General features: G+C 52.0%; 1 protein-coding gene across 1 annotated transcript in view; it reads right to left on the bottom strand.

The window, feature by feature from the left end:
* LOC137431728 (diamine oxidase [copper-containing]-like) overlaps window positions 1-24,891 on the bottom strand; it is a 70,037-nt gene that overhangs the window by 17,118 nt on the left and 28,028 nt on the right. Inside the window, exon 2 of the mRNA XM_068123361.2 lies at window positions 3,270-4,909. Within this exon, the coding sequence (XP_067979462.2) occupies window positions 3,270-4,899 (1,630 nt within the window). The 5' untranslated portion in view covers window positions 4,900-4,909. The remainder of the gene's footprint in view (window positions 1-3,269; window positions 4,910-24,891) is intronic.

Raw genomic sequence — 24,891 nt, 5'->3', positions numbered from 1 at the left:
GTCTTCACCTTGGACTTTGCACGATCTGCACATATTCATTGTTTTCTGTTGACTGCCGGACTCCCGATCGGTGCACGTGTGCATGACTTGGACTATTTCTGCACGTGCCTGCCTCACCTGCCCAAGTCCGTGCTGACGATCGACACTCACCTGCCCAAGTCCGTGCTGACAATTGACACTCACCTGCCCAAGTCCGTGCTGACGATCGACACTGACCTACCCAAGTCCGTGCTGATGTTCGACCTCCCCTTCCATTGTTCATGCTGGGACTACCTGTGCTTGTTCGTGCTGGGACTCCCTGCCTTTGTTTGTGCTGTGATCGACTTTAAATGCTCGTGTTCATGCTGAGACGACCTGCTCGTATCTGTGCTGGGATTGCCATTACCTGCTCGTGCTGCTCGGTGGTGACATCGGGATGGGGGTGTCGCGAGGAGAGGCACCTGGAGCATCGTAGTCCTTTGCACTCGCAGGTTTCCAACGTTTGTTCGTTCCCCTCCCCCTCCCTCGTGTATGTGCGCTGGGCCCATGTGGTGTTTATTCGTAGTGATCGTAATAAGGCGTAGAATAAGCTAAGTTTCTGCTTCTCATCCTTTTTACTTTCCTATTGAAAAATTACACTGTAAATATTTGTAAATACCATATATACCAGTGTATAATATGCACCCGTGTAACGTGTATAGTACGCACCCCCAACTTCCACCCTCAAAAAGAAAAAAAATCATTCATTTTCAGATTACAGTAGCGTGAATCTATGCATTTGTACACAAACTTTCAGTAGCACAAAATGAACATTTTGAAAGGAAAAAAACCTCAAAATATTTAGCTATATGTAGTCAGTATTCTGTTACACACGCGTCAGTGACCAGATGTGCATGCAATCGCGGGAGCTTCTTTGCTTCATAGAAGAAAGGAGAGAGCAGAGAGATTATTAAAACATTCTTTATTGTGGAGTTGTGACCCTGCAACGGGCCGTTTGGGTGTGTGATGGCCTTCTCAGCTAAAGCCAAGGAAATCCTCATCGTCGCTCTCCTCTTCAAAGACGGCATGCAAGTCCTCGTCTGGGTAGTCGGCCGTATCGTCGGGAATATGCTGTGCGATGTGCATGCGGCATCATACCGACATATTATGTTGTTCCATAAATCTGTAGGCCCACAATGTGCTAGCCATGAAGTCTTCGATGTCTCCGTCCAAAGCGAAGCTCCTTGCCTTCAGCCCGAGAGCAAGTGTAGAGATGGCGTGACCCTCTGCCCTCTTCTCCCGAACCCAGGCTATGACACGCTCCTCCAGCTGAGGCCACTTCCCCGATTTTCCCCTGTTCGCCTTCTTATTCCTCGGCATTTCCTCTATGGAAGCCTTTGATATTCGCCAGCGCCGGATGACAGACTCGTTCACGCCGTGCTTCCTCCCAGCTTCTCTGTTCCCAAGCTTTTCTGCAGACTGGCAGACGGAGAGATTGAACGCTTAAGTGTACGACCGCCTTGACATCTTGATCTTCTCTTCTCTGGAATCAGATAGAATGTATGAAGACGTTTCAGTCCGAGCTGACGTTTACGGTAATCTGCCCTATAATTTCGGATTGCTACGCAATTGCAGTCGTAAAATAAAAGACCTTCAAAATAAAAGACCGTTGTGGCTTTTCAGAGCGGGCTTTTTTCAGAGCTTTTCAAAAGCCGTTCTATTCACATTCCGGAAGCGGCGTTGCTTTGAGCGGCAAATCCATAGAAAGCACGTAATGGTACAAAACCCGCTTGCCACCCGGGGCAAACGAGCAGCAATGACGCAATGGGGAAAACGTGCAACAGAGATCGCTTTTCGTAAAATACTTTTTTCGCAAATGTATTGGAAAATTGACCTGTTTTGAAGCCGAATTTTTTTTCTATCCCCGTGTATAGTACGCACCCCCAACTTTTGACTTTTTCCGATAAAAAAAAGTGCGTCTTATACACCGGTATATACGGTAAATCAAATCGTTAAACGTTTCCTTTCTCTCTGCCCATGAAAGTATTTTCCTCCATTGATCCGCCATCGCTCGCACCCAGGTTAACAATCGGCCGTAACAGAATTAGCATTACCCTGGCAGTTACCAACGGTTTTGCTTGGCCGTCTAAATTTGGTATGCCAGAGGGTACGTATGGTACGATCCCCGATTGAGACTGTCGCGTGGTACAGGTAAGCTATCGCGTGATGGACCAATTGGCGTTCATAGTTGCTGGTTCGCGACCTGCTGAGGTACGAAGTTATTCGTGCGCAGCAGCCGCAGGTCTGGCAAGTTCAGGAGGGAAAAGAGGCTAACCCCCTCGTAGTAAACTCAAACCCGTAACACATTGACGTCAGGAGTGAGATTGGACCTGAGGTGCGCTTCACGCACCTCGAAAATCACCTCGAAAATTACGAGTAAGATGATGAAAAGACAGGCAGGATGATGAACAGGCAACAGGAAAGCGAGAACAGCACTAGGGCCAAGGCAGGCAGGCAGGACGACCTCCTTAAAGCTCTTCTCACACACTCCCTTGCACACCAATTCTCCTCAGACCTCTCTCAGTTCTCTTCAGAACTAGTACCATCCTGAGCACGCTGAACCTGCATGATGCAGGCTCCTCCCTCTCCTGCTCAGAAATCACGCAATCCTCTTGCGCCTTTTTCAGCTCCCCTCTTGTCTCCTCAGAACTAGCGCAATCCCTGCCCGCCCTTGTCAGCTCCTCACTCTTTTCCCTTGGCAACGCTCCACCCCTTGGAGGCATTCTTAGCTCCCTCCCCGCCCCCTTCCTCCCCGGTGGCATCATAGCTCCGCCCTTGGAGGCATTCTTAGCTCCGCCCCTCTTCTCTTCAATGTCTCTCAGCACCCGTGGTAGATGTTTACAGGGAGGACTGTAAGCACATTTCATTAACTTAATCCCTCGCTATTTAATACACAATGCACCACCCTCCTTGAAGTGTACATTCAAAGAAGACAATCTATAAGCTGACGTGTCCCTGCTTGTTACATCAAGATTGGCAACATACTCGTACACAGACCATACTACTCTATACAGTTACATCTGTTCTAAGGTAATCTCTAACCCCTCCCCCTCTTCCCTGCCCCCACCTCTTCCACATCTCCTGCAAACGTAATGTAACAAACAGTAAAATACTCGTAAAATGAATACTTTCGACTTTGTAGCCTCGTTATACCTTCAAAAACTCCAATCGGGAAGTAACAGACAATGTACTTGGGCACTCATGAAAGTAACAGTAACAGACACTTGGGCATACATGAAACATAAACTTACCTGCCAAATCCATGTCCAGTTTGAAATTGTAAAGGTGTGCGTGAACATTTCCTAAAACGTTGTCCCACACAACTGTACCATACTTCTTGCCTTCACCAACAAAACCTGATACATGTAAATATCCAGTAGCTGAAACTTTGGTTTCAATCACTCCATTTTGATAAAACAATACGTCGATGATATAATCGTAATTGTGAACAGTGTGAATTGTCCTGACCACAAGGACATGGTTTTCCACACCTCCATGAAAGGAAAACTTTTTGTTGTAACCACTGTAATGACGTCTCAATGGGATTGCAGCATTGTGTTCGAAAACACACAGCGAGCTTGGGAAATGCAGAACCTCGTCGGTATCAATAAAGTGGTGAAGGTCAATGAAGACCGCATGTTTTGGGCAGTCTACACCCTTAATCATTTCGAAGGTACTGCTTCCAAATAACCATCCAGAGTCAACTGCTTTGTTTTGCATGGTGGCGGGTGTGTTTCCTCCATAGAAGGCGATGGCTTCCTGAAAACTCAGCTCATATGCGATGCGTTCGCCGTTGAAACGAATGTCAAAGATCTGCAAGCCGGTTGAAGACCGAACACGGAATGCAAATGTCCATGGCATGTACTGAACTAGGTTTCCATAAAGTTGGAACCGGTGACCATCTGGCTCGAATTCCAGAGGTCCACGCTGCTTCGTGTTTGCTTGGAAGGTTCCCCGCCGTTGAAATGTAGAATATATCAGATTTTTATTGGTTTTCCCGGAATATGTCACTTTTTGTATTTTGCCATTTCCATAACCCTCTAACAGTTGTTCGATCGAATCAAAATACTGTCCGTGATAAAATAACTTCTTTACTCGCCACTCTCGGACATTTGTACTCCTATGATCAATTAAGATTTCAAAATCTGTGACTCGAAGATAGAAACCCACGTGAATCTTGAAGAACATGAACCAGGTTTCCCTGTCACCAGGTTTGAAACCTTTTGGACTGAAATCAACTGCAACAAGGCAGTTTGTAGAACAGTTGTTCATCCAGTAGCCGTAGCTCTCTTTAAAAACGTGATACAGCTTGTCTCCAATTTCAGAAATGATGTTGCGCAGGTGGGTGCCTTCGGGAAAAGAGTTTGGTCTCGAGCTGTAGAGAATAGAGTAGTGTCTGTTTGAATAATTGCGTTTTCTATAACAGAATGGCTTGGGCAGTGGACCTACCAAATATTCTTGAACTACTGGGCTTTTATGTGCCCCTTGGAAAACCACTACCCTGGCCACACGCTCTGGCTTGGATCCATTTGACGCTAAGTAATATAACACATCCTCCTTGGGTGGGTTGAAGAGCTCAATGAGGAATATGTAGTTGCTGTTTACAGCAGCCTGTGTGATTGGGAGGAGATTGAGTTCTTTTTGGTCAAACATGTACTCTTTGACTGTGATTATTTCCTCTGGTGCAAGGTCAGAAAATAGCTTAGCTGCTCTTGTATCAGGGGCTTTCACTTTCATAAAATGAATGTTGTTATCATGGAAGCATCCTTTTGTCTTACTCTTCACTGCCCAGTGGATAATAATGATTGCCATGACTGCTGCAAGGAGAAGTAAAATCCCTGTAATGATTTTCCATGTTCGTGATGAGTTTCTTGCAGGCATTTCACCAGACCTGAAAATGAAATAAATGCTGTTACATTTCCCACATATTATTGTTTGTAAGCTGTTACTAAGAGGATACGTGTGTGTGTGTGTGTGTGTGTGTGTGTGTGTGTGTGTGTGTGTGTGTGTGTGTGTGTGTGTGTGTGTGTGTGTGTGTGTGTGTGTGTGTGTGTGTGTGTGTCACGCTTCATTATAAAGGGTTCCTGCTTTCGTAGAATAATAATAATGACACAATTGGAAAGGTGATAATCGATTTACTTGGAAAAAATATTCGTGTCTGTTTAATCATAAGGATGCCTGTTTCAAAAACCCTTATTTCCTGGAGGAAGAAGAAGCGGGACTACGAGCTTTAACACTGCGGTCCCAGCAGTGACATTTATTATTCCATGACAGCAGGAACGCTTTGCAAGGACATGGGAAGCGCATACAAAATTAAATCTAGTAATACTTCTCAAAGCACAGATATAATAGTACACAGAAGGAGCACACAAACATCAACAGCAATTACGTGTTATAAAATGTCCTTTTCCGCATGTTTTACTTAATTTTACATCATCATTGAGATTGTTAGATAGACATGCAATATTTGTGAAGTACAACATGACGTCATTTGATTAAACTCAGCGAAGTGAAGGAGGGAATGTTAAGGAATTACGAAATATCAATCTGGAAAACAATGTAAATTTCATGCAATAACTAGGTAAAATTATCTTCACTGGAGACATTTATATATAACATAACCATGGGGGGGGGGGGGAGGGGAGTGGAGGGTACTAAAAGTTTGTGTAACAATAATGAACGTAAACTGGATTTGTGATTTCACGTACACTGTAACGACACTGTAGCGGTTACCACTGGATGCACACAATCGCCTTGCACCGGCCAGAACACGGCCAGACGCGCCTCTCCCGGGCATGCCCGGACTCACTGTTCCCGGGCACGCCCGAACCTCCCGGGCATGCCCGCTCTCGCCTTTCCAGGGCTCGCCCAGAGCGTCCGGGCATGCCCGCTATCGCCTTTTCAGGGCTCGCCCAGAGCGTCCGGGCATGCCCGCTATCGCCTTTCCAGGGCTCGCCCAGAGCGTCCGGGCATGCCCAGCCTCGACTTGCCAGGCCGCAGCCAAACACGCCCGGGCAGGTCCAGACTCGCCTTTCCAAGGCTCGCCCTTGACACCCGGGCATGCCCGGTATAGCTTTTGCCGAGCAAACTTCCCGACATAAATGTGTATATATATATTGCTGCCCGATAAACGGGCTTGTCAGAATACCTGAGCTGTTTTGTTTCAATAAAGCAACTCGGACGAATTCCGTCTTTGGTCGCGTCAATTCTTTCGACTCGCGTTGGAGCGCAGTTTCTTCATTGGTGACCTACCGACATGGATACGGCAGTGACGCTTAAACTGCCTACCTTCTGGGAGGCTCACGCGGCTGTTTGGTTCGCTCAGGCGGACTCTCAGTTCGCCCTGCGAGGCATCACCGCGGACGACACCCGCTTCCACCATGTTGTGGCGGCGCTCGGTTCCGCCACCGCGGCCCGCGCCCTGAGCCTCCTCGAGCACCCGCCGGCTGCTGACAAATACGACGCGCTGAAGACACTCCTCCTCGACGCTTTCGCCCTCTCACCGGCAGCACGCGCACGGCGCCTGCTCGCTCTGCCCGAGCTCGGCGACACGCGCCCATCCGAGCGCATGGACTATATGCTCTCGTTGCTCGGTGAGCACTCTCCGGATTTTCTGTTCCGCGAGCTGTTCCCTCGCCAGCTGCCTCACCCGGTACGCCTCGCCCTGGCTGGCACGTTGATCACGGATTCCCGCGCCCTCGCCAGGGAAGCCGATAAGATCTCCTCAGCGGGCCAGCACATCGGCGCGATTACCTGGAGCCCGCCGCCGTCCGAGGCGATGCCCACGACGCCCGAGCGCCCTGCGCGGTTGGAGGCCGAACTGCCGGTGCAACTGGCGGCCGCCACGCCGCACCGCCCGCTTCCGACACGACGGCCGGGGCCTCCACCTGACCGGGCGTGGTGTTATTACCACGCCAGGTTCGGACACAAGGCTCGGACGTGCCGGCCCCCGTGCACTTTGGGCAGGTCGGGAAACGGCCGGGCCGGCGTTCATTCCCAGCCATGAGCGCCGGCCACTCGGGCAACTTGCTGTTTATTCGGGACAAAGCGTCTGGGCGGCGTTTCCTGTGTGACACCGGCACCCAACTGAGCGTCATACCCGCCTCCGAGCAGGACAGGCGGGACGCCGTTTGCGGCCCCTCTTTGGTCGCTGCTAATGGCTCGGCCATACGCACTTTCGGCCCACACGTCGTCACCCTCTGCTTCGGCAGCCAGCGTTTTCAATGGACTTTTGTGACCACCTGCGTCCCCATGGCTTTGCTGGGCGCCGACTTCCTCTGCGCGCACGGGCTACTGGTCGACGTCAAACGTCGTCGCCTTGTCAACGCCGAGACCTTCAGCTCCCTGGCGTGCACGATGAGCAGCTCCGCGCCGACCGAACTGGCGTGCGCCCTCCCGGCAGCGAACGAGTTCGCTCGCCTGCTCGCGGAATTCCCGGCCCTCACGCGGCCGACGTTTTCGGCCGTCGCGGTTCGGCACGGGATCGAGCACCACATACCCACTACGGGCCCGCCGGTCTACGCCAGGGCCCGCCGCCTCGACCCGGCCAAGCTCGCCGTGGCGAAGGCCGAGTTCGACGCGTTGGAGCACCTCGGCATAGTGCGGCGCTCCGATAGTGCGTGGGCCTCGCCACTGCACATCGTGCCAAAGCCGGGGGGTGGATGGTGCCCGTGTGGCGACTACCGCCATCTCAACGACGCTACCACCCCCGACAGGTACCCGATCCCGCATATTCAGGACTTTTCCGCCCGTTTGGCGGGACGGGTCATCTTTTCGAAAATTGACCTGATACGGGGCTACCACCAGGTACCTGTCCGGGCGGCCGACGTCCCGAAGACGGCCGTCATCACGCCGTTCGGCCTGTTCGAATTTTTGCGGATGCCGTTTGGCCTCAAGAACGCGGCCCAGGCGTTCCAGCGCTTGATGGACGGCGTGCTGCGCGACCTGCCGTTTCTTTTCGTCTATCTGGACGATATTCTCGTCGCCAGCACGTCCCGCGCCGAGCACCTCCTCCACCTCCGAACACTGTTCGGTCGCCTCAGTGAGCATGGCTTAATTGTCAACCCGGTCAAATGCCACTTCGGCGCGACGACCGTTGACTTTTTGGGCCACCGCATCACCAAGACCGGGGCCGTGCCGCTGCCGACCAAGGTCGAGGCCATCACCACGTTCCCGCGTCCCCGTTCCATCAAGGCCCTCCAAGAGTTCCTCGGCATGGTGAATTTTTATCACCGATTCGTGCCCCGCGCTGCTCAGCTCATGCGGCCCCTTTACGAGGCCCTCCGGGGCAAGCCGGCCAAGCATGACATTGTTTGGTCCACGGCCATGGACGCGGCCTTCACCAGCGCCAAACGGGCCCTCGCCAACGCAACGCTGCTGGCTCACCCGGTGCTCAACGCGCCCATTGCCCTCACTACGGACGCCTCCAACTATGCGGTGGGCGCCGTCCATGAGCAATGGGTGGACGGGGTTTGGCAGCCACTCGCTTTTTTCAGCCGGCAACTCCGGCCGAACGAGTTAAACTACAGCACGTTCGACCGCGAGCTGCTCGGGCTATTCCTGGCCGTTCGCCATTTCCGACACCTCCTGGAGGGCCGCCCGTTCACGGCTTTCGTCGACCACAAGCCGTTGGTCTACGCAATGGCTAAGGTCACGGAGCCGTGGTCGGCCCGCCAGCAGCGCCACCTCTCCGCCGTGTCGGAGTTCACCACGGACATCCGGCACGTCGCCGGCAAAGACAACGCCGTGGCCGACTGTCTTTCTCGGGCCAGCGCGAACGCGGTCCACCTCGGCGTGGACTTCGCGCTCATGGCGGCCGACCAGACCACCGACGCCTCGGTGCAGGCACTCCGTGCGGCGGACACGGGCCTCCTCCTGGCCGACATTCCCTTCGCGGGCACCGTCCTGCTCTGCGACGTCTCCCAGGGCCAGCCTCGCCCCATCGTGCCCATTTCCTGGCAGCGCCGCATCTTCGCCTCCATCCACGGCCTTTCTCACCCGGGCCGGAAAGCTTCTCAGAAGCTGGTGTCGGCGCGTTTCGTCTGGCACGGCCTTCGACGAAACATCCGCGACTGCGCCAACGCCTGCACGGCCTGCCAGCGGGTCAAGGTCCACCGCCACACCCAGGCCCCGCTGGCACCTTTCGCCGTGCCTGAACGGCGTTTCGACCACGTCCACGTGGACCTGGTGGGTCCCCTGCCCCCCTCGCGGGGGTTCACCCACCTGCTCACCATGGTGGACAGGACCACCAGGTGGCCGGAGGCCGTGCCCCTCGCCTCCACCACCACCGCCGATGTGGCGCAGGCGTTCATCGCCACCTGGGTCGCGCGCTTCGGCGCACCAGCGGACATCTCGTCCGACCGCGGCCCACAGTTCACGTCTGAGCTTTGGGGCGCGGTCGCCCGTTCGTTGGGGGTCACGCTGCACCGCACCACGGCCTACCACCCCCAAGCCAACGGGTTGTGCGAGCGGTTTCACCGCTCCATGAAGGCCGCACTCATGGCCGGCCTTCAGGACGACGGTTGGGCCGACCGTCTGCCGTGGGTCCTTTTGGGCCTTCGCACGGCCCCCAAGGAAGACCTCCAGGCGTCCGCCACCGAGCTCGTCTACGGCCAGCCGCTCCGCGTCCCGGGCGAATTCGTGCCCGACGCTACCAGTCCCTGGTCCGCCGCTCGCCAGCGCTCGGACCTCCAGGAGGCCGCCCGACGATTTGCCCCCGTGCCGACGTCCCGCCACGGTGGCCCCCAGTCCTATGTCCCCCCGGCGCTTCGCACAGCGGAGTACGTCTTTGTGCGTCATGACGCGCACCGGGGGCCACTCCGGCCGCCGTACGACGGGCCCTTCCGGGTCCTGCGACGGGGCGACAAGTCTTTCATCGTCGACTTCGGCGGCCGGCCGGACCGGATTTCTGTGGACCGCCTCAAACCGGCGCACATGGACGTCGACCGACCACCACGGTTGGCCCTTCCTCCACGTCGAGGCCGCCCCCCGTCCACAGTTCCCCCCGCTTGACCACCCACCACCACGTCGGACCCCTCCCCACGACCCTCCAGGGGTCGCTTCGGCCGGGTCATCCGGACCCCCCTTAAATTGACCCTGCCGGTGCAGGTCGATTCTGGAGGGGCGTGTGTAGCGGTTACCGCTGGATGCACACAATCGCCTTGCACCGGCCAGAACACGGCCAGACGCGCCTCTCCCGGGCATGCCCGGACTCACTGTTCCCGGGCACGCCCGAACCTCCCGGGCACGCCCGGTCTCGTCTTTCCCGGGCATACCCGCTCTCGCCTTTCCAGGGCTCGCCCAGAGCGTCCGGGCATGCCCGCTATCGCCTTTTCAGGGCTCGCCCAGAGCGTCCGGGCATGCCCGCTATCGCCTTTCCAGGGCTCGCCCAGAGCGTCCGGGCATGCCCAGCCTCGACTTGCCAGGCCGCAGCCAAACACGCCCGGGCAGGTCCAGACTCGCCTTTCCAAGGCTCGCCCTTGACACCCGGGCATGCCCGGTATAGCTTTTGCCGGGCAAACTTCCCGACATAAATGTGTATATATATTGCTGCCCGATAAACGGGCTTGTCAGAATACCTGAGCTGTTTTGTTTCAATAAAGCAACTCGGACGAATTCCGTCTTTGGTCGCATCAATTCTTTCGACTCGCGTTGGAGCGCAGTTTCTTCAACACTAACAAATGGGAATTTTGGAAGTCAGACCTTGCTACCCATTATTAATATTAAGCCCTTGCCCCCCCAAATAGAGTTGTTTAAGCCCTTGCCCCCCAAATAGAGCCCTTGCCCCCCAAATATGCCTTTTCCCCCCTTGCCCCAAGTCAAACTATGCCTATGGTACGAACACACAAACTGACATTCTGTTTTATATATATATTGTTGCGGTTCTATTCCGCCCTCCTTTACCCCCTACAAAGGGGGGATTAGGCCCCTTGGTCTTGCTGGACTTGGCGGAACCGAGACTTGAAACGCCCTTCCCGGGCGAGCGCGAAGTAGGGTTTTGGGACCAATTCTCGCTCATACCTAAGTTTCCACGCCGCCATGGAAACGAGATAGCAAGCCTCGCACGAACCACGTGCGATGTGAGTACGCCGAGCGGATTGCGTACACGTGGTCCGCGCAGTGACCTAGATGTTGGAACCCGATTAGAGCGATGGTACTCGTGCCACTCTTAGCCAATGAAGGAAACCACAGGAACGATCGAATCAGGAAAAGGAAGAACAAGGGTTTAATTATTTCCCACACGTATATACAATGATCAGGGACGCAGAGACACAGCACAGCCTTAGACAATCTTATCTTATTCCCCAGACAATGGGCCCGTCTCACACTCACACAGGGAATTGCAGATGGGTAGATGTTCCCCAACGCGTCGATGTGGTCGTCCAGAGACGGTCCCCATCCGGCTCTCCACGGCCCCGGCACGTCCCGCGAAGATGGTGGCAGGCGAAGGCAGGGACTCATAGCGCGTCTTCCGAACAAGGCAGATGATGGAGCGGAACGGCAAAGGGCGGGACTTTCAGTGCGGCTGGCGATTACTCAGCCGTTCTCACTCGCACGTCTCAAATGCACTGTATATCGGGTTATGCGTGTCTGGCTGCACCCGCATGTCTGTACAGCTCGCTGCAAACTCTTCTTCCTCGTTCCTCTGAGCTGGTTAGTGCACGCGAGTTCTCGTGCAAGTTCTTTATAACGATCCTCTTCCGCGCTAGTCCTCATGCAAGTCCCCCCATGCAAGTCCTCTGCTTCAAGTCCTCCTCTGCAAGTCCTGTCGAGGGCTTTGCGCAGCGGGTCTTATAGCTATGCCCCCTGAACCTTCTGGCACTCTCTCGAACCTTCTCACCACACCCTGTGATGCAACGCCGCCATCACCACCTCTGAGCCCTGATTGGCGGCTCGTGCTTACCGTCAGCGCTTCTGCCGCTCCGCCCTCGACTCCACCCCGGTCCGCCTCTGCCTGCCTCGTGTTAACTCACCCAAAATGAACCAACGTTAGCGCAAAAAGGGATTGAGGCTACAGACGTTGGATGATCGGTGGCAGTCAGGCCTATTTTCTCCTGGCTCTTACTCAACGCAGAACTAACAATGGAAAGTAACTAAGCTCACAAATACTAAGACATAACTATACAATCGCGAGGCTACATGTTGCTTGTGTGACTAAATATGGGGGGCAAATTTTAACCTTTATTAAACTCACTGTACAAACTCAAAACCGCAACAATATATATATATATTATTTTATATATATATATATATATATATATATTGTTGCGGTTTTAGAACCCTCACTTGTGTAAATATGACATTATTAAATGGTTAAAGGTAGCACCCATAGTTAGTCCACAAGCAACACGTAGGCCACCTTAGGATTCCAGTTATTTCATGAGTATGTGTTTTAGATAAGGCTGTGTTTCCAATAGTTGAATCTGCGTTGTGTCAATTAAATAAGGAGTAGGCCCCATTCCGTCCATTTTGCGACCTCCCTCTCCAAGCGACGCCATTACGCGCCTCTGCCAGCAGCGTTAGCAGCCTCGCTGGGCTTCCGTCCAAACGCCGCCATAAGCCTCACGGTAAGGCCCGGAAAAAGGGGGCGGAACGCCAAGAAGAAGGTGTGGCCACGTCATCCAGCCGTCAAAGGCGGAGCCGGTAAGCCCTCACCAGCCAACCAGGGCTGAAGGGACATCCCCGACAGGCGTGGTTTTGGGCTCGCGGAGCGTTTTGCTGGTGGAGATATATAAGTGAGCGCAAAGCCCTTTCACGGGACTTGTTGGAGGCGCGCTTGTGGGAGAGGACTTGTTGGAGGCACGCGCATTAAAGAGGACTCACTCGCTGGCGCTGTTAAGAGGACTGGTTGGAGGCGCGCGAGCGCTGTTAAGAGGACTTACGCGGAGAAGGACTAATGCGCTTGACTGTCGTGATTACAAAGAACCCTTAATGGAAGCGCGCATTACAGGACTGATGGGCGAGAGCGCATTGAGAAGAACCTTATGAGATATACGGCGTGCTGATTAAGAGGACTTTGGAGAGGGGGCGTTTGGCACGAGGGTGCACAATGCACATATTACATACGCAACAGGACAACAGCTTCCCCCCGTTATATAAGCTGTCCGGACGCGTTCCACTACACATGGAGCTGCCTGCCGGGTTTCGCCGCTGGACCGGAGCCTGGACCCCATCGCCGGACCCTCTACCTGACCATCCACCATCTACAATCCCCGTGTGAGTGTGTACGTTTGTCTGGGGTATTAGGAATACGACTGTTTTAAGACTGCCCTGTGTGCTGATTCTTCCTCTTCCTATCCTGTACATTCTTTCGTTTCCTCTTCTTTCTGTATATTTGTTAATAAATCAATCTTTGTTCTTCCTATTCTCTGGTTTCCTCTTGTCCGATCGCATTCGTCTTTTCTCTAATTGGGTAAACGTGGCACGATTAGGAACCGCTCAGAATAGGGTTTCGTCATTGTTAACGGCCCGAGTCGTGGCTCGCTTCACTCGGCGTATCCACTAACGCTGCGGCTCGGGTGGTAGGTTATCTCCTTGCTTCGCGGTCGGTGTTGGTAATTAGGTAACAGGACCAAATTGACCAGCAACCCTACCTAATACCGACCGGAAGGAATGTTATAACTTATAAGGACTCGGGTCGGCCAGATAAAAAGACAAGGGGATTAACCACCCCCCCCCCCCCTCCTTGATAAGGGGAGAGCCGACAACCGAGATCCGTAACAATTGGTGTCAGGAGTGGGATTTGGAACCTGGGACTACATTTAGTAGACCAAATTTTGGACACCAATTGTGCTATTGGCCGTAACAATTGGTGACTGGCAGCGGGATTTGGACCCGAACCAAATTTTTATATATCTAAAAAAAAATATTTGGTCAAAAATTACAAGCGGCCGAAATTTTCATTAACATCTAAATTTGAATCATGCCATGGATAACCAAGGCGATCGGATGCCGGTGGGGGGAAATGAGGAGGTAGAGGAAGGGTTAGAACCAACCCAGGAACCCAGGGAAGAAGTGGGAGAGATGGAGGAGGAAAATGAAGAAGGTGTGGTAGTAGGGTTGCAGGTGCACAAAATGGCGGCGCCTCACACATGGTGGCGAGAGCCGAGCCCGTGGCACCAGTTGACTGGGGCCTATTTATGACCCACATGATGGCCTTTATGGTCAAGACTGTATCCGATGCTCCCCCTTCCTCTTCTTTAACAGTATGGACCTCAAACATCCGGGGCCTTCGCTCAAACTTGACTGATCTCTCCATACAGGTTGCTTCTGACAAACCAGACGTGATCTGCTTAACAGAAACTTTCCTCCTTCATGATGTCTCTGATTCCTTGGTATCTCTCCCAGGTTACTCCCTCCTCCGGTATGATAGACCTGAGCCTCGTCCTGGAGGGGGGGTTGCTATCTTTATAAAAAACTCTCTTCCTCACTCGCCCTGCACTGCCCTCTCTCCACCTCACCCCCAGGAATACCTTTGGCTACGGCTTCCCCTTCGCTCCCACCTTTTGTTCATATGTGTGTTGTACCGTCCACCAAACAGTGATGACTCCATCTACATCTCACTGTCTGATAATATGGACCAACTTCTATCTACCCATCCCAACTCTCTCTTCCTCATATGTGGTGATTTCAATTGTCACCATGCCAGTTGGCTGGGTGTGGGTACCTCTCTCACCAGCCATGGCTCTTCAGCAAAGGACTTCTGCGACTCACTGGGACTGACACAATCTGTCAATTTCCCGACCCGGATCTCAGTCAACGGAGCATCTTCTCTTCTGGATTTGGTTATGACAAACTTCCCTGAAAATGTCTGCTGCTCTTCTTCTGCTCCAATCGGCTCATCTGATCATGTGCTTGTCAAAGTGGACATCTCTCTGACCATTCTCAGAGAGCCTCCTCAGCGTCGACGAGTCTGGCATTTCACTCAGGCCAACTGGCACGGTCTTCAAGCAGCCATCAATCATCTGGACTGGTCTCCCATCTCTACCGCCTCTGACATCAACTCATCCTGGGAATTCTTTCAAAGTAAATTGCTCTCTCTCATGCACAGATTTATACCATCTCGTCTTCAGTTGTCATACCCTTCCTCCCGTCCATGGTACACGGAATCTTGTGGTGAGGCTGTTGCCCTGAAACAACTTGCTTTAGTCTCCTGGAAAGCAAATCCAACGGAAGGAAATCTCATTTCCTTTCAGAAAGCCCGAAACAAGTGTGTGTCCACCCTCAGGAGAGCCAGGAAACAATATCTCACCATTCTCAAGACCGAACTCTCTTATCTGTCTCCCTCTTCCAAATCCTGGTGGCGTCTGGTCAAATCTGTTTCTGGTGTTTGTTCCCCCTCCATCCCCTCCCTCACCTCAAACGGCTTAACGGCTGACTCCGCACGTGAAAAAGCTGAATGCCTCAACTCTGTGTTTGCCTCTAAATCTTGTGTCCCAAACCCATCCCTCTCTGTACCCACCGTACCCAGTCGTACCCAGCTGCTCCTGGACTCTGTGTCCTTTCCTCCTGACAAGGTGGAAAAGTTTCTGGCAACCCTCGACTCTGATTCTGCAACTGGTCCTGACGGCATCAGCCCACGGGTCCTAAAATCATGTGCTTCTGCACTTTCACTCCCTCTTTCTGTTCTCTTCACCCTCTCTTTTGCTCAAGGTCATCTGCCATCTGCTTGGAAATCAGCCAACATCACCGCTTTGCACAAAAAAGGTGCAAAAACAGATCCCAGCAACTACAGACCAATCAGCCTTCTCCCAATTATCAGCAAAGTCATGGAATCCATCATTGCTTCAGATATTAAATCTTTCCTCTTCTCCAATGGCTTGATCTCTGATCATCAATTTGGTTTCAGACCTGGTCACTCTACTCTGGACATGCTGCTTCTGCTTTCTCAACAATGGATGGAGGTCCTCAACGCCAAACAGGAAATTAGAGCTGTCTCCCTTGACATTTCACGTGCCTTCGATACGGTCTGGCACCCTGCTCTGCTCTCCAAACTCTCCTCCTTTGGTATCCATGGAAATCTCCACGCATGGCTGGCGGACTTCCTCTCTGGTCGTAGTCAACGTGTGGCCCTGAATGGGTTTCTCTCATCTCCTCTTCCTGTTCAGGCTGGAGTTCCCCAAGGTAGTGTTCTGGGCCCTGTGCTTTTTCTGGTCTTCATCAATGATCTCTCTGACTCTCTTGAAAATCCTCTCTATCTCTTTGCTGACGACTCTACTCTCTGTCACTCCATTCCTCATCCCTCAGATCGGCAGTCTGCAGCCTCCTCACTCTCTGCAGACCTGGACAAAATCACAGACTGGTCAAACAAGTGGAACATGTCTTTCAATCCTGACAAATCTCACACTCTTACAATGTCTCTCCGAAAGGACCGACTGGACAACCCTCCCATCTACTTTCTCAACAATCCTCTCCAAGAAGTTCTGTCACTCAAGCTTTTGGGTCTCACTATCTGCCATGATCTTTCTTGGGAAAACCACATTTCCAAGCTGGCCTCCAAAGCCAGTCGCCGACTGGGCATCCTCCGTCGTGCGAAGTCCTTCCTTGGCACACCTGAGCTCCTCACCACATACAAGGCTTTCATCCGCAGCTCAATGGAATACTGTTCCCCCCTCTGGGCTGGTGCTCCTGCCTCACACCTTGCTCGGCTTCACGCTGTTGAGGCCAAAGCTTTCAGAATCATTGGAATCTCCTGCGATGTAGTCAACGCCGAGGGCCTTTCACTCACTCACCGCAGGCAGGTTGGTGGTCTTTCTGTCTTCTACCGACTCCTCTCCGGCCTTGCTCCCCCAGCTCTCTCTGTGCTCTGTCCCCCCAATATTCCTTCAGGTCGCACAAGATCTGCCTGCAACCCTCTTCTGGTTAAACTGCCAAAGTCTAGGCTCTCTGCTCACCTTCACTCTTTCATTCCCCTTTTCTCCCGCCTCTGGAACAAACTCCCCCACTCCCTTCAATCCCACTCCTCCCTCCAGGTCTTTAAAACAGCTGTTCACCACCATCTCTTATCTTCCCCCATCGAAAACCTTGATCTTTTCTACCCCCGGTAATTCACCCCAGAGTCCTTGCAGTGTTCATATGTTTTAATCCTCTCCCACCTCCCCCCAAGTCCTCCCGATGTCCCTGCTCTCAAATGTTGTGTTTGTGTCCTTCCCCCTCTCTTTTGTGTCCTTCCCCCTCTCTCCCCATCTTGTCTACCGCTCCCCTTGTTTTTTGTGTTTTGTGTGTCGGTTTGTCTTTTTGTGTGATTAATGTTAGCTCTTTCACGAGCCTCGATCTTGTATACAAAAAAAAAAAAAAAAAAAAAAAAAGACAGAAGATAACCTGAAAGGAATAAGGGACGAAGCAAGGAGTAACAAGGACGAATCCACCCGGGAATTGGAGGAGGCGAAAAATGGATTGGGAAGCAAAATGGGAAAGCAATTGGAAAGTCAAATTGGGGGGTTAGAATGCAAATTTGGGGGATTAGAAAACAAATTGGGAGGATTCGAAGACAAATTAGGGGGCAAATTGAAGGACGTGGGTGACCAGGCCAGAGAAATGAACAAGGGAATAACGGGATTGGAAAACAGGATGGCCACCAGAGAAAATCAAATGAAAAGAATGAAGGACGGGTTAACGGGATTTGAGGACAGAGTGGATGGCCAGATAAAAGCATTGGGGAAAGACAGAGACCGCAGGTCAGGCGGGAAGGGCACATTGGTATGCGACGGGGTAGCGCGGCTTGAGGAACGCGGGAAAAGTGAGGCTGAGCATGGCGCAGTTACGTGGACCGGGATAGAAATCGCGACCCGGGGTATGGGGAAGCCGGCGACCGCCGAAGTAGAGAATTTTATTTTATTAGCGCCAGCGGTCGTCGAGCTGAATAAGGAAAATGAATTAATTATAATGGAAATTGGAATTCAAGAGACAGTGGACTTAGAAAAGCACTCGCGGAAGGAAAAGATGGAGTATGTACAAAGTCTGTGTTCGCATCATGATGCCGTACTTGTTAACTCCAATTAAAGTTTGCAGCTGGTGTGTGTGGAGAAAAGGATCCCAAAGGTAAGCCGGGCTGTATATGGCACGAAAAGGTTTGGCGCGAAAGGATTTTTCACGCGCTTGAGATCCCGGCATAACCCGGGCGCTCGTGGAAGGTCCGTGGTGCGCTGTGTGAGAGAGAATGGCGCTCGTGTGCGAACGGCGCCAGAGCGCAAGTGTGTTACCGAGAGCGAGGGAGAATGCACAATGGAGTGTATGTGTGAGAGTGAGTGTGATACAGAGGGTGGAATGGATGGAGAGAGTGTGCGAGGATGCACACCTGAGTTGGTTGTGGAGTGTGTGGGGATGCACACCGGAGCGGGTGATTGGGTGTGCAATAGAGTGCACACCCATGGTGGTTATGGAGTACGTAACGAGGGAGAGTGCGCCAGGATGTGCGTGGGGATTTGTGTTAATGAAGTGTGGAATGGAAGGGTATGCACGAGCGAGTGCTGTGACGAAATGTGTGGGATGTATGAGAGGCGTTGGAGCGCCGCGTTTTGTAAGTATGGGAAGAGTCGCGTGTGGATGTGAGAAAGTGACTCGAGCATCGACGATGACCGGGGCAGCGCTTAGGCTGACGGATAGCCGACGCGAGCTCTCGGGGCGTGGTGCGTTTTATGTGCTGCGGGGGCCGGCGGGGATCGTTGCCGCGGCGCCTTTGCAAGGAGCCCCGTGCACGGTCCGGCCCGGGCTCCACCCTGTATGGTCGGTGCCGCGTCGTAGCGGCGAGCGGCACGATTCCGGGGGAGAAAGGCCAGGTCGGACCTTCGCCCCCTGGTGGGGGCGGTGTTCCGACCGGGTGAGGTTGGGTCATCGGGCCGGAGACCGCAAGGTTCTGCGCCGAGATGGACCTTGGAACCTCGGCCCGAGTATGCCTCCTCCTCAGAGTCGAAAATGCCGGACAGACCCAACCTACAGGAGACTGACCATCCGCAAACATTGCTGGCTTTTCGAAGCCGAGCAGTAAAAATGTATTCCCGCACGAGAGGCTTAAGTATAGTGGACAGTTAGTGGTAGCAGTAGTGATGGATGGTAGTTTTACCATTCACATTACTCACGTGTGGGGCAAAGGAGCTATAGTTTTATGGGGTTTGGCGATGCGAGCTAGCCAGGGAGGGTTAGGATAATGTTAGGACCTAGAAATGACCATAGGTGACTTGAGATTTAAGTAGTGACATTGTACCTGTAGTGGGGACGTAGAGTAGAGTAGTTAGTTGATAATGACGTGGGATGTGCGTAGTATAAGGGATGATGGGGAGCACTAGTATTAGAAGGGAATAGTTAGTTTAAATGATGCTGTGTGTATGAGCTTGAGGTTTTGGATGAAATGAGGCATTGCGTATGGAAGTCCTTATAGTGCTGGTTAGCAAATGAGGCAATGCTCGAAAAGGATGTGTGTGTGTGTAAAAGTGTATGAATGGAGTATTGAGGATATGTGTCATTGTGTATTGAGTGCATTGACTTGCATGGTGTGCAAGTGGATAAATGGTGAGAGCACGAGAGTGTGCAAGAGAGCTTGGTGATATGGAATGAATGGTGTGGAGTGAGTATAGTGGAATACGTGGCATGGAGTGTATGGTGCGAAGGAGTGGATGGGGGAAGGATGGACCCCTTCACGAGTACCCGGGGAGGGTAGTTTAAAGTTAGGTAGAGGGAGTAGGTAAATTGTGGTTGGATATTGACATCCGTGGTGCGGAAAGTAGCAGAGTACTGCTTGGATGGGTGCATTAGTGTGTGGAATCACTGGGCGTGTGGCCTGTTAGTGTGTATGGTTGGTTGAGCACTCCGCCACTGGTAATCTGTCAGCCAGGTGAGGCCGCAGGTAGGCTCTGGGAGCCAGTTAGAGTCAGTGTTCAGTTCAAGTAGAGTTCAGCGGGGCCCGAGGATCCCAGGAGAGGACCCGGGTAGCCCAATGCCAGAGGAGGCATCGAGGGGGTAAGTGCCAGGGAGGGCCTTCCCCAGGTTAGGGTAGTGTGAAGGAGCTAGGCAAGCTCGGGTGGCGACGTTCAGTGGCGGAGATGCACAGGTAAGTAGGACCTGCTAGGAGAGCCACACGACCCAGCCCCGAAATTGTGCGAGGGCACAGTATAGAAAAATCGGGGGAGTGAGACCCCAAATTGGAGAGCACCACAGTATGTGCAATGGGAATTGGTTTCTAGAACCACATAGTGTAAAGTGGCCAATGGATTGGCAGGGCAAGACCCCGGGTAGTTTAAAGAGAGTTAATGTCAATTAGAAGGATAGATAGGAGAAAATCTCTTCGCACCATCCGCATCCACTCACTAAGGTGATAGAACTCCACACCAGATCTTTTGCAAACATTTGGGAATGTAAGACGCATCTTGACGTGGGTGGGACATTGTGTGTGATTCCATCTCTTCCTCCCGAGGAGGGATTGATGACGAATTTGGATTAGTGGATGGGAAAGACAAAACGTAGCGACGAATTTGTAAATTGTGTAAATACGGGGTAGGGGCAAGGGTAGAGTAGGTGACATGGGGGGTGACGAATGCTAGGGACGAGCTTTCTCAGCTCGCTGTCCCGCGACCTTCATGTTACATTGCCTTGTTTTTATGTGTACCCTTGCGCCCTTTCCCCGCTAATCTGCTTTGTCTTCCTTCCCCACTCATGGACCATGTTCTTTTGTGTCCGAGGGGAGTGTGCAGGTGCCCTGGATTGTGCGCCCGCACCCTTGCTGCCTCCTGCCTGCACTGATGCACCATATGGACCACACGTTCTGTGGCCTGGCACCACTTATGGACCACACGTTCTGTGGCCTGGCACCACTTATGGACCACACGTTCTGTGGCCTGGCACCTCTGCTGGGACCGACCATGGTTGCCAGCGGTATCTGGCTTGAGGACCACTGTTTTAAGTGGCACCTATGTCCAGCAGTGGACCACCTGAGTTGGCCCTGCTGGCCACAAATAAAAAAGCGGACACGGTGTGTGCCCTTTTTATTAAAAACAGCAAGCAAGAAGATCAAGGCAAGATACATCGGCCCAGCAGGGAAGCGCAAGAAGAAGACATCATTCATCATTTTATTATTTTTGAAATGTTTGGTGCTTTTTGGTGCATTTTTTTTTATTATGGTGCATATTAGTGCATATGGGTATGGTGTATCGGTGCAGTCCATTGCAATGGCATTTCCTCTTTTCAAAAGTTCTTCTTTTCCAACAAAAGACAGGTCCTGGGTTACAGTGTAAATAATTAGTGTCTTGTAAATAATGCTCCCCACCGGCTCTATGTTTAGTTTGGAAATAATTCCGTAATTCGGTTAATTGTGGGCGTGAGTCAGTTAGATAGGACACAACGCAGCAGGGGGGACATATTTAGTGTTAGAACTGTCGCACTCAGGGTAGTAGGTTAAAAGTAGAGGGTAATCACACCTAAGTGTCACATTAATTTAAAAGATAGCCCTTTTGTTTAGGCTCGGGGCGAGCCTGGAAAAAGGGGGGGTACAGTGTTGCGGTTTTAGAACCCTCACTTGTGTAAATATGACATTATTAAATGGTTAAAGGTAGCACCCCATAGTTAGTCCACAAGCAACACGTAGGCCACCTTAGGATTCCAGTTATTTCATTAGTATGTGTTTTAGATAAGGCCGTGTTTCCAATAGTTGAATCTGTGTTGTATCAATTAAATAAGGAGTAGGCCCCATTCCGTCCATTTTGCGACCTCCCTCTCCAAGCGACGCCATTATGCGCCTCTGCCAGCAGCGTTAGCAGCCTCGCTGGGCTTCCATCCAAACGCCGCCATAAGCCACGCGGTAAGGCCCGGAAAAAGGGGGCGGAACGCCAAGAAGAAGGTGTGGCCACATCATCCAGCCGTCAAAGGCGGAGCCGGTAAGCCCTCACCAGCCAACCAGGGCTGAAGGGACATCGCCGACAGGCGTGGTTTTGGGCTCGCAGAGCGTTTTGCTGGTGGGGATATATAAGCGAGCGCAAAGCCCTTTCACGGGACTTGTCGGAGGCGCGCTAGTTGGAGAGGACTTGTTGGAGGCACGCGCATTAAAGAGGACTCTCTCGCTGGCGCTATTAAGAGGACTGGTTGGAGGCGCGCGCGCTGTTAAGAGGACTTACGCGGAGAAGGACTAATGCGCTTGACTGTCGTGATTACAAAGAACCCTCATTGGAAGCGCGCATTACAGGACTGATGGGCGAGAGCGCATTGAGAAGAACCTTATGAGATATACGGCGCACTGATTAAGAGGACTTTGGAGAGGGGGCGTTTGGCACGAGGGTGCACATATTACATACGCGAAAGGACACCAGCTTTCCCCGTTATATAAACTGTCCGGACGCGTTCCACTACACGCGGAGCTGCCTGCCGGGTTTCGCCGCTGGACCAGAGCCTGGACCCCATCGCCGGACCCTCTACCTGACCATCTACCATCTACAATCCCCGTGTGAGTGTGTACGTTTGTCTGGGGTATTAAGAATAAGACTGTTTTAAGACTGCCCTGTGTGCTGCTTCTTCCTCTTCCTATCCGGTACATTCTTTCGTTTCCTCTTCTTTCTGTATATTTGTTAATAAATCAATCTTTGTTCTTCCTATTCTCTGGTTTCCTCTTGTCTGATCGCATTCGTCTTTTCTATAATTGGGTAAACGTGGCACGATTAGGAACCGCTCAGAATCTGGTTTAGTCATTGTTAACGGCCCGAGTCGTGGCTCGCTTCGCTCGGCGTATCCACTAACGCTGCGGCTCGGGTGGGAGGTTATCTCCTTGCTTCGCGGTCGGTGTTGGTAATTAGGTAACAGGACCAAATTGACCAGCAACCCTACCTAATACCGACCGGAAGGAACGTTATAACTTCTAAGGACTCAGGTCGGCCAGATAAAAAGACAAGGGGATTAACCCCCCCTTGATAAGGGGAGAGCCGACGACCGAGATCCGTAACAATATATATATATATATATATATATATATATATATATATATATATATATTGTTATGGATCTCGGGGGTCGGCGCTCCCCTTATCAAAGGGGGGGGGGGAGGTTAATCCCCTTGTCTTTTTAGCTGGCCGTCCCGAGTCCTGGAAGTTATAACGTCCTTCCCGGCATGGCGTTAGGTAGGGTTTGCTAGGCCTAGGGGTTCGCTGCTACCTAAGTACCAACGCTGGCTGGAAATGAGGGAATAACTCCCGCTCGAATCACGGATGTGATGGACAATGCCGAGCGGATAGCAATCCACGATCCGAGCTATTAACAAATGACTAGACCCGATTCTAAGCAGTTTCCAATCGTGCCACATTTACCCAATGGAAGAAAGGACGGATGCGATCGGGTGGAGAGGAAACCAGAAGGTAGGAAGAACAAGGATGGGTTTATTACAAATATACAGAAAGAAAAGAGGAAACAAAAGGATGTACAGGAAAGGAAGAGGAAGAAGCAGAACACAGGGCTGTCTTATTGCAGTCTTAACTTAGGACCCCAGACAAACATACACACTCACACGGGGATTGTAGCTGGTGGATGGTCAGGTAGAGGGTCCGGTGATGGGGTCCAGGCTCCAGGTGAGGCTCCAGTCCAGCGGCGAAACCCGGCAGGCAGTTCCGCCTATCTTGGAACGTGACCGGACCTTATATATAGCGGGGGGAAACTGGTGTCCTTCGTACGTGATATACACGCCCCATCTCCCAAGTTCTCTTAATAGCGCCAGCGAGTGAGTCCTCTCCCAAATGTGCACTCCGTATCAGTCTTTTTGAAGCAACCAGCGCTCCCAACAAGTAGTCCTTTTTCAATGCACTCTCCCGACCAAGTCCGTGAAAGGGCTTTGCGTTCGCGCTTATATAACGTGCCACGCGATCACTCCGCGCTCCACAAAGCCACGCCTGCCAGCGATGTTACCTCAGCCCTGGTTGGCTGGCGAGGGCTTACCGGCCACGCCTTTGACGGCTGTTTGACAGGCCACACCTTCTTCTTGGCGTTCCGCCCCCTTTTTCCTCGGGCCTAACCGCATGGCTTATGGCGGCATTGAGCGAGCGATAACAAAGGCGCATAACAGAATTGGGAGGGGTCATGAGGCACCGACTGTAGGGGCGCGTAATGGCGTCGCTTGGAGAGGGAGGTCGCAAAATGGATGGAATTGGGACCTACTCTTATTTAATTGATGCAACGCAGCTTCAACTCTTGGAAACACGGCCTTATCTAAAACACATAATAATGAAATCACTGAAGTTCTATGGTGACCTACGTGTTGCTTGTGGCCTAACTAGGGGTGCTACCTTTAACCTTTAATGTCATATTTACAAGTGATGTCATATTTACAAGTGTGGGTTCTAAAACCGCAACAATATATCCAGTCACGTGAAAAAGTGAGTACACGTACCCCATGTAAAGTTTTGACTTTTTCAACATATTTCAACATACAGATATTTGATCTTCATTTCAACAATATTGAGAGATAAAGGTGATATAATATAACAAATATCATGAAACTTTTACATTTTGTAGTCCATTGTGTAATTTAAATAAACATAAATGCAAATTTCGCATGTGGAAAAGGTAAGTACACCCTTGGCTCTAAAGGTGGTATTGCCCCCTTTGGCAGAAACAACCTCAAGTAGGCGTTTCTTATAACTGTCTACCAGTCTCTGACATCGACTGGGAGAAATTTTTGCCCACTCCTTCATGCAGAATTCTTTCATCTTTGCGATGTTTAAGGGGTTTCTTGCATGCACAACTCGTTTCAAATCCCCCCACAACATCTCGATGGGATTTAGATCCGGGCTTTGACCTGGCCATTCCAGAACCCTCCATTTCTTTCTTTTCAGCCATTCCTTGGTGGATTTACTGGTATGTTTAGGGTCATTGTCATGTTGCAAGGTCCACCTTCGGTTGAGCTTCAAC

The sequence above is a fragment of the Myxine glutinosa genome, chromosome 7 (assembly GCF_964187855.1).
Source record: "Myxine glutinosa chromosome 7, kmMyxGlut1.1, whole genome shotgun sequence".
Lineage (NCBI taxonomy): Eukaryota > Metazoa > Chordata > Myxini > Myxiniformes > Myxinidae > Myxine > Myxine glutinosa.
Note: the sequence above shows the minus strand (reverse complement) of the source record. Positions and strands in the feature narration are given on the sequence as shown.